We start from the raw sequence: 10273 nt of genomic DNA on the forward strand, positions 1-10273 counted from the left end.
CTGAAAACAGCCTTGCAGAATAATACTTTTTTTGTTTGAATACTCATATGAATTCTTTTCTGTATCTGAGTAAAAAGGTTAGTTATGTATTATTATGAAAACGAACAAGGAGGTGTAAAGAGATGTGTGGGAACCTGGGGCTCCTGGAGGAATAAACACATTCATTCCTATGGCTGTTGAAAGCAGCAGAAGAAAGACAAGTGAAGAGAACCTGAATCCAAGTTTCTTATTGCTGCAATAATTCTGACAATAATCAGAATTAAGGCACTGGGAATAACAGTATGAAGTCAGCCAAAAGCCAGAGCAATGGAGTTTTACAAACAACAATTGAGTTTATATTGTGGTCTCTCAGTTCCAGTTCTGCAAAGGTTTTTAAGCATGTTTAGGGACTGGCTGCTAGTCCTTGCTGTGGAGGCAGCTGAAATAGCAGAGTTTGAGGTGGCAGAAGGGGTGTGAAGACGATGCAGAACCAGGTTGGAGTCCTGTGAGGTTTTCTGTTTAGTTTAAATCTTCAGTGTTGACACCAGTGTGCAACAAGTGTTGCAGCCACATACCACTCTCACACAGAAACCAGAAATGTCACGAGTCTGCACCACCACAGCTGCAGACCATCCTCTGCTCTGTCTGAGCTAGTCTGATCCTTTGTGACTCAAAACCCTTCAGATCAGTGCTCTCCCCTTGCAGTGAGGTCAGAGGAAGCCTGGGCAATGTCTGTAGAGCTTGTCAGTGTTTACTGTACTGTCCAGGGCTTGCTCATGAGTTGGGGTCCTGCTCTTCTCCCAGCAGAAGGATGTGGAAGGCAGAGGAGATGGTGCTTTAGACTCAGTTTTGCTAATCCTGTATCGCTGAACAAGTTGTTACTCCTATTCAATAAACTCCCTACCCGTGATCTTAATGCCTATGAAATACTGGCTGCACTTTGGTAATGAGTCACGGATGGGTATCAAGTGATGGCTTGGTATGGGGAGTGACATCCTGGAGATGTGTTGTAACCTGGGCAGAGGGGATGTGCATGCACTGGGATAGGCACAAAACATCCCTAAGGAGAACTAAGGTCATCAGGCTGCACACAAATCTACCTTGGTCCAAGCGCATTCTGCATCTCTCTGCTGTTCAGAAAAGGATCCAAGTTGCTCTGGGCCAAAGGGAGATCCACAGTGCTCAAGGGAAAGCTGGAATTCCTAACACAGAGGTGTCTATAGCTTTCCTGCACACCAGTAAAACAGCTCATCATTAAGCATTCATGGTGCCAGACAAACAAGTAAAATTCAGGAACAAGTAACTGCCTTTGTGGCTTTGTGAGGATGTCTGTGTCTTTGCACTTCCAAATGCTGGCTTAATAAATCCTGAAGTGCCTTTTTGCTCCCAGCCGACATGATTAGTACAGCTGTTAGCTGGTGTGTCTGCTACAGAAAACAATTGGCAACCCCTAGGTGGATAAGCACCAGAGGCCTGCAACCCCCATGATTTTCTCCCCTTTTGAGAAACTAAGACATAAAATAAAAATGTTCCTTTTTTCCTCTTCAAATCCATAACCAGACGTGATGTAAAGACAGTCACTTCTGCAATAGTATTTCGGAGAGTGCCTGTTAAAGTGAAGATGCTTTAATGTTCTGCACAGCTGGAGCCCCTATGGGGTCAGGCAGGTCCAAGTGTGACACAAGCACCAAGGCAGCACATCCCATCCACTGCCCACAGCCCCTCCTGCCTACCTGGCTTGGGGATCGAGGGATGTCCAGATGTACAATGCCTCTTTTCCACTCAGCAGCTCTTCTACAAGGTGAGAAGGGGGGTTGTGGGAATGTTCAGGGGTGCTGACCATAAACTTCAGGCTATAATTGCATCTTTCCTCATACCTATTTTCCCACAGGGAAATCCTGAGCAGGAGACAAATATCCTCTCTGATTTTACCAGCTTTCCCTTCTGCTTTTTTCAACATAATCACATCCACTGATTTCTGCTTGTTTGCAGGTCTTGTTTGCAGCTGGAAGCTCAAAAACATTATTTATTTTCTGTATGGATTCCTAATCTGGAAATGGATCTAATTTGTTTTACCAAATTACAAGTGAATTAAGATGAACACATTGTGTTACATCCAGATACATCATGGTGCTTTCATGACAGAGGAAAAACCACGTTTGTCACTGCTGTTATTTTCTTCTTTCCTCAGTATCATTAACTCCATGGTTTTTCTTGGGGCAGGAGTTGAAGAGCCAGAGCTGCAGCTGTTCCACATCTTTCATCATTTCAGCCCTTTAAGAATATCCCTGCCAACACTGGAAGTGCTCTTCCCTTGTAGTCCCTCCCCTTGCTCTTAGACACACTTTGATTATCTGCAATATTGCAATTGATAGTATTACTAAATAGTTCTGAAAATTTTCCTTTCGGCAACTTCTTCCCTTTTGAATGGAATTTTTTTCCCTACCTGGAAATCAGCTTTAGGGCCTTGTATGACTAAGGAGAGTAAATACCCCACAGTTCCAAATGAGACAAGTATTTTGCCTTTCCATTTCCTCACCCATCAGGAAGAATTTTGTGCAAAATGCAGGAGAAATGTCAAAGTGATAAAATAGCATTTGTTGTGGTTCAGTCTCTGGTTAGATCAGCTGGTGTTATGGAAAACATTCAGCACTATCCTGACTTTGTGGAGGGCAAATATTTTATAGGTACCACTACTTCAATGACAATTTTACTGACTGACAAATACTACATCAGCTGAGGTTTTTGTTATAGTTTCTTAGTTTACTGTTTTAAACCTGAAGCATATCTGAAGTATATTTCTTTGCTAGGAAAGTTTGCAGTCTGGATGTGAGATGGACTCCCCATACTGCATTTATAGGTACAGACATCAACTTTAGTTTCTTGCCGCCAAACCACATTTATTCTGAGATGCAGTAAACACTGCTCCTTTTCAGAAAATTTGTTTAAAGCAACTGATTTGCAAGATTATTTTGTGAGAATAATTAAGATCTCAGCTTAACCAGCTGTGGTAATTAGCACTCACTAAGCCTGTCTTTGGAGAAATACAGCACACTGTCTTATTTTAGTTCTTCCGTAATAAGGACTGAGAAAATAATGTAAATAACCATTTATTTACATGCTCTCCTGAGCAGCTCCTTGGGATGGGGAGCCTGGGGCAGAGTCTGGGCTGGGTGTGAGCTGCCACAGTGGTGATTTCTGCCCGCCCAACTCCCAAGGTGTGTCATTTTGGTAAACACGGGTGATAAATTTAACTCGTCATCATGACGTAAGCAAAACCTGTTGTCAGTCAAGGTGGAAGTGTATGCTACTCCCTTCTTACAGGAAGGGCTATTTTTACTTTAATAACTCATAGAGCAGCCTCCTGGGCTCCTGCCCAGGCTGATGGGGCAGTGGTGGTCCAGGGTAGGATGCTGGGGAAGCTGCTTGGGCACGCCTTGCACTGTGGCAGCAGGTGGCTTGGCTGGTCCTGTGCCCTGCCAGAGCTGCTGGCAGCAAGGCAAAGGATGCCCAGGACATGGCTTTGCAGATAGCTGACCCAGGTGGGTAGAAAGCCTTTGGTCACTGTTTCGTGCTGCAGCATGGAGGGAAAGAGTATTTGCAGGAAAGGGTGAGAAAATGACCCTCATTCTCATCGTGGCTGAGCTACTGTGGTGCTTTATCTCCTGGGGCTACAAATGTTCCTGGGACAGGGAACACACCCAGAGCTCTCACCAGCACAGTGCACAGCGGTAAAGTTTTTTTTGTGTTATATGGTTGTCCTCCTATGGCAGCAAATACCAACGGATACTTCATGTCAGGGAATATGTCAATAAAAACAAATAAATGTTCCTCCTCTTACCCAGCTGCCAGGTCCAATGCTGACCATTGCATGTCCCTGCATGTGCAGGGCTGGTGCAAGCGAAGGACTTACTCCCCTCCACTTCCTTCTCTGCTCCTTGCCAGGTTACAGCCACAGTTGTGTGTGCTTGATTCAGGCAGTGCCCTGGATTACAAGGCAGGGAGCAGGCATGGGCTGCTCCCAGATGGACAAGCTTCCTGGTATTGACACAGTTTCTCATCTTAACCTGCACAACCACTGTCTTGGTTGTGCCTTTGAAGACCCCTCACCCTAGGAAAGTTGGGCTACATGAGCCTGCCTGTGCTCCTATGGGATGGCTGGGGGTCTCCAGTATGGGGCTGTGCCGTTGCCTTCCTTGGGATGGAGCCTGTGCTTTTTGCAATCCAGTGTACTGCTTGCTGCAGATTTGATTCTGGCACTTGCTGATGTAGCTCTCCTGGTCTCACTGCACTTTGTGAGAGAAATAGGAGAAAAAAGAGACTAAATTTACCTGGGCCAAGATTTACAACAGGGATTTTTCAGCCATTCACAAGTCCTGGCATGCATGAGCAGGTCTGGGGCCAAGGCACTTACTGTAATTTCACCATCTCAACATGGGCAGGAGGAGATGTTCCCCATGCCCTGTTCTGTAGCAGCAGTGATTTCCTTCCAGGTGAGTAACAGCAATGCAGCAACAGGCAGGGAGTACAGGATGCTGAGAGTGGGGACATCTTCATGTCCGTCTCTTCCTGCCTGTCCTGGTCACCACTGGACATTTCTCAACCCAAGTCCCACATTTGCAAGCACAGGGCACTGTAGTGTGACTTCTTGGGTGCATGTTGGGGTTTTAGGAGTTCTCCCTCCATTTTCTTTTTCTCTTAAAGAATTTTCCCTATATATTTGTCCCAGGAGGACAAATTACTGGGTGCTTAAGAAAAACAAAAGACCTGGCCATGGAGAGAGGGGTCCAACTGGCTACTCTCTTTCACCTGGGGTTTTCTTGTGTAGGGTGCAGGGATGCTGCAAGATTTGAACTGGGAAAAAGAGTTGGGTACAGCCCCTGGTGGGCGGGTTTTTCTCAGCGTTCGGAGGGAGAGGAGGGTGGCCACAGTTGTGGAGGGAGTTTGTCGCTGCTGCAGGCTTCTGCTTTCGGCTGCCTTCCTTCTACCATGAGTGGAGCTTGCTCACTGGAGCGACTGTTACACTGGGACGCTAACACCCTACCTCACTAAAAGAGGGACCTTTTTGCCATCTGCTCAGGTGCCTCAGGGAAAACCCCGGGATTCCCAAGCTCGCCTTTCCCTGCCCCACTGGGAGCCAGGCTGCAGCCACCCTGCCCCCACCATTGGTTTGAGTCTTTGCTACTCTGTAGCCCCGCACACCTGGCCTGCCAAGACCTCCCGGGGTTCCCGTCGCAGGTCCAGAGTTTGATACATCTTGTCCACCACCCAGGATTTGTGCTCGTTCCTGCTGTTCCAGCCTGCTGTTCCCGAGGGTCTGGCCAGACACTGGGATGGGCTACCCAGGGGGTTTGTGAAGCCTTTGTTCTATCCCTTCCCAGGATCCCAGGCCGCCATTACCGCGTGCTCCCTGAGCTTGCTCCGGAGCGCCCCCTACAGCTGCGGGGGAACCATCGCACCTGCCCTGCTCACAGGGAGCTGCCAGCGCCCCTTCCAGCTGCGAGCGGAACTGCACCTGAGGGGAAAGGGCCGGACAGCCGAGAAGGCTGGGACTGGGTTTGTAGTTTTGTTTGTTGTTACTGCCATAGTTATTGTTGTTTGTTTGCCTGTTTATCCATATATATATATTAGTAAAAAACTGTTGTTCCTATTCCTCGTATCTTTGCCTGAAAGCCCCTTAATTTCAAAATTATAATAATTCAGAAGGAAGGGGGTTGCATTTTCCATTTCAAGAGAGATTCCTGCCTTCCTTAGGAGACACTTGTCTTTCAAACCAAGGCAACCTTTCAAACCTCCCTGGGTGTTAAGTACTGGGTGAGTAGTCTCAGCTACCTTGCAAAGGCCACTTGTAACAGGTGTGCACTGCAAAAGCCACTGTTTGAGCTAGCCATCGCTTACCTTGTTTTTCAGGGTGTCTCTGCCACTGTCCTTGTTGTTGTCTGTTATTGGGCTTGTTTCCATCAAGAGGAGCCAGAGTCCTTTTCTCATTGTGCTGTTGGTGACAGCATGCAAATGGCATCACCATGGTAGCATGATGGGGTGTAATGTATCATCATTAGAGTGCAGTAATGTGGTACCCAGCTTGCATGAGAACAACTGCCAGTCTCCCACCAGGCTGCATTTTAGCAGACCTCATCTCTCCATCAGTGATTTTAAGAGAAGCTGTTGAGGAGTTAGCTACTTGTGCTGCTGGCAGTTTGCTTAACTCACTAGTTGGGCCATTTAAAAGCAAGATGCTCACAGGGTAAGAGGATGCTGTGGGCATGGGGACTTCAGCCCCACATCATTTACCCCCTTAATCAGGAAGTTTAGAAGAGATTTTTAGTTTAAAACCTACCAAAATTAAAGAAAAAAAAAGTCAAATTAAATAAGCTGCAAGTGTAACAAAGCAGCTCACACCAGCTGCTGAGTCTTTTTGATGTTAGAAAGCACATTTGGCTCTCACAGAAGAGAAGAGTGTAATTTTGAACTTCCAGTCCTTTTCCCTCTGTAACAACAGCTCTTTTCCCTTCTTGAAACTTAGCTCACTGCTTTTTACAAAATCTCTTACAGGTAAGGAAGCTTTCAGGAATGAAAGAAGGCCTACAGATTTTGATTAAAAGGTCCTGGTATGATCAGGATGCTTTAAAAAGGAGGACATTCCCAGGCACATATCGTAAGTGGATCTGTCAGAATGATTCCTTTGGCTGCGAACACACAGATTGAGACCCCAGTCTACATCACCCAGAACTGAACTCATGTGGTGGGGGTTAGTGCTTCCCCATGCTGGTGTCCAAAAATAACTGTAAATAATTGTAACATTGCTAGCCTGAGCTCCGCAGTTTCTGTGCCAGAGCGCGAGGTGCTGTGATCTTCCAAGAGTGTCTCGTAAGCAAAGCTGCTCACCAGGATCAGCCACACACTCACACACGCGTGCACACACAAACGCATGGGTAGCTTCAGTAATATGGGTTGATGGCAAAGAGCCAGGAAGGATCGTTGCATAGAGTTCCACAGGTGGAGGTTTATTGCATCCACACCAAGAAGGAGTCCAGAGGCAAAGACAGAGAACAATGGAGAGTCCAGGTTTATGTACAAGAGTGGGGCGAGCACCAGAGACCAATGATCTGAGGGCACGGGGGCGGTACAAAGGTGGGACTAGGAAATGGGAGCCAATGGGGAAGCTCTGGGGGAGTGGCGAGGGACAAGGGCCAATGGGGGGAACCTGGAGTGGAGAACTTTCTAGGACATGAAACGTATAAGGTAGCAAGGGGGTGGAGTGGCGAACGGCCAACCAGGAATGCTGAACTGGGGTACATTACCGTAACAAAATAAAGCCTTCTGGGAGAGGCTTCTCTTCTCACCCTAACCTAGACTGAAGTCTCTGGTACTAGTGATACCATGATGATGTTTTTGCCTTTTCTTTTATACCCCTTTTATGCCTTTTTACAACTTCTATATTCTTAGCGCTTTTTGCCTACATTCTTAGACTTGTTTGTCAAGCTAGGAGACTAAACATTTTAGAAGCTTTGTAATTAGGGATCAGTGTGCCCCAGACCCCAAGGTCCTCTCCAGAACACATTCTGTAAACTAAGATAGAACCATCCAGGGGAAGAGTGCTTGGGGAGGGGGGCTCATTCAAGCCGCTCACTGGGGAATTTTTGATAGATATAATTAGTAAGACCTATAATGTTAGACCAGGTCTTTTGGGGGTGTGCACTGTGGTGTGCACTGAGGTGTATTTGACCTGGATGTGTGCACCTAAGGATCCTTAAAATACATAAAAAGGTAAAATCCCTTTTTCCCTTCTAACCATGTTTGCCTCTTGATTTTAAGACCAGGAAAAGGCATCACTAGCGACTGTCTTACCCGAGAACTCTCTTTGTCCCTTGTACCACAGGCTAACCGGTCACCACAGTAACTCTTGTAACTTTTTGTCATTCCCTGTGAAGTAAACTGGATTAGCTTAATTTAGTTATCATAAATTTCAGACTAAGCTGAAATGTCTTTTGCAAGTCAAGTGGTTTCGTAACTCAGAAGCCACCATGGTAAGATATCATTTACTCTCAGTTTTCACATGTTTTGATAGGTTTTATTGATTAGTGATTAATAATGCTGCATAAATTTTAATAAGAAGTTGGGGCCATATATAGTTGTGGTGACAGACATGTGCAATGAGTTCCTCCTGTATGGGTTGTGGTTTCACCTCCTTGTAGAGATATTTCATTAAAAGATTGTCACTTAAATTTGGAGCCCTAATGTTTCTGCCTTGTGACATCCTGGGTCTTCTCCAGCCGTCCTTCCCCTTGCAGGTGTGAGTAAATCCATGGCTGGATATGATTTCATGGATGGCTCACTGTCATGCTGCAGTTTCTTGCAAACACGAATTGTTGGTTATATGCCAGGAGTTACTCATGAAAGGTGGTGGAGATTTTCCAGTGATGGATGGGGCTGTTCAGCTGCTTGGGAAGAAAACTCCTGGATGGTGCAGTTGTATGCTCTGACCCAGTCAGCCTCCCACCACAGGCAGATGCTCATGGGGCTGGTGCCGACTGCCTGGCAGAGGCTGTGCTGTGGTGGGCTTTTAATTCCCTGAGGGTAGCATTGCCTGGTCCTGGTGGCACAGTCCCAGTGTCTCCTAGGGCTGCACAGCGCCCCATGGTCTGCCCTGCAGCACCCAAATGTCGGTCCTTCATTATTACAATGGAAAGACTTTCCTGTCCCTGTCATTTTACAGGCATTCACTCTCACATGCAATAAAAGAATACAGGAGAGCAGGATTTTTTAATCCTGTTATTACTGATGACTTTTGGGAGTAGCAATACCCCACCTAAATATTTTCCCCACAGGCTAATTTTTTCAGTCCTCTAAGCAGCTGCGGAAAGAGAAGGCTGAACTCCATTGTACATTGACAGGAAGTTGCTGTAAGACTTGAGCATTCATTACCCTTCTCCCCATGATCCCATTTCACACATGCTGCTGCAGAATGGAAACCCTGCTCTGTCCTCCACAGGTCTGAGGTCATCAACACCGCAAGGAACATTGTCAGGATAAAGGTTTGCTACATCATGATTGCACTGACTGTGCTGGGTTGTGTGACCATGATCATCACAGGCAAAGAAGTGAGTATTGTTTCTGAGGGAACTGGCTCACCTAATGTATGGTCTATGTATGTTCTTTGGAAATAAGCACGTGGGTGACAGGTGTATGTATGCACAGGATCTGTATCACCCCTTCTCCAGAGGAGACATTGGCATTGGGAAGCACAACCTATTGATTAATGTGTTCCTTCTGACCCACTCTGCCATAAACCTGTGCAGTGCTCTATATGATGGTGTCTCAACAAGAGGTTGGGCCAAAGGTGATGGAGTAGCTCAGACAGTGTCAATGGCACCTGGTTCTGTCTGGCATCTGTCAGTCATGAGGTTCCTGTGGTCCTGCCTGCCTAGCCTGGATGCCACCATGGTTACCAAGAGCTGTGACCCTTCTCCCTATCCCATCCCACTGCTGGGTCTCCAGTTTGACTTGCAAGTCCCAGTGCACCTGTAAACAATTTACAGTACAATTCTCCTGCTAATCAGAGCTGCAAATGCTGAAAATGTGGGATAACAAGGAAACAGATTAACTTCTATCACTGCAAAATATCAAAAAGAACAGTGAGGTGTCAAAGGAAGTGGTGCAAATGTGGGGAAATTTAGTGGTGGCAACTGTGCGCATGCAATGATTTCCACCAAACTGTTTCCAGGCTGTGAAGAAGGATCAGACACTGCTAAGGGTGAACACAGAAAAGAAGGCCAAATGGAGGGCTGAAGTGGAGAAAGATCAGGAGGCAGCTGTCAGGAAGTCACAATGACTTGGAACAGATTAATTTTAACAGAAGGAGACAAATGATTTGCACATGTGGCATATGGACCTGTCTTTGCTCTGAGAGAGTGCCAGTGAAAAAGCTCTATAGAGTTAAACAAAGACTCCACTGCTTAAAAACTGCTCCATGTGAACTGGGAACCCCCTGTGGAAACTCCAACTGCTTTCTGTGGCTTCTGGTCTTTGGCACCAGGTTCATCTGATGTACAAAAATCTCTCTAAACTGGAAAATGTGGGAAGGACAAATGCAGGACTCCCCAGCTCAGGATCAGCTTTTCAGGGTGCTGCTGGTACTCAGGTCTCCTCACAGTCAGGAAGGACATGGCCCCACATCAGGGAGGATCACATTCTGTGCAATGCCTCCAGGGCAAACAGCCTTGGCCAAAGTGACCTAGAGCAGTGGGAAAAGCAGTCTGAAATATGTTTTGCAACCACAAAGACATCAATTATC

The 10273-nt window shown here is 46.4% G+C and overlaps 1 protein-coding gene across 1 annotated transcript; it reads left to right on the forward strand.

Annotated features, from left to right (window-relative positions):
* Positions 1-461: 461 nt before the first annotated feature.
* Positions 462-9811, forward strand: LOC116451088 (protein FAM162B-like). The gene is given in 5 exon segments (XM_032124221.1): positions 462-473; positions 3431-3521; positions 6532-6634; positions 8972-9080; positions 9704-9811. Coding segments are annotated over 5 exon segments (423 nt in total).
* The last annotated feature ends 462 nt before the right edge of the window (positions 9812-10273 follow it).

The sequence above is a fragment of the Corvus moneduloides genome, chromosome 14 (assembly GCF_009650955.1).
Source record: "Corvus moneduloides isolate bCorMon1 chromosome 14, bCorMon1.pri, whole genome shotgun sequence".
Taxonomy (NCBI): domain Eukaryota; kingdom Metazoa; phylum Chordata; class Aves; order Passeriformes; family Corvidae; genus Corvus; species Corvus moneduloides.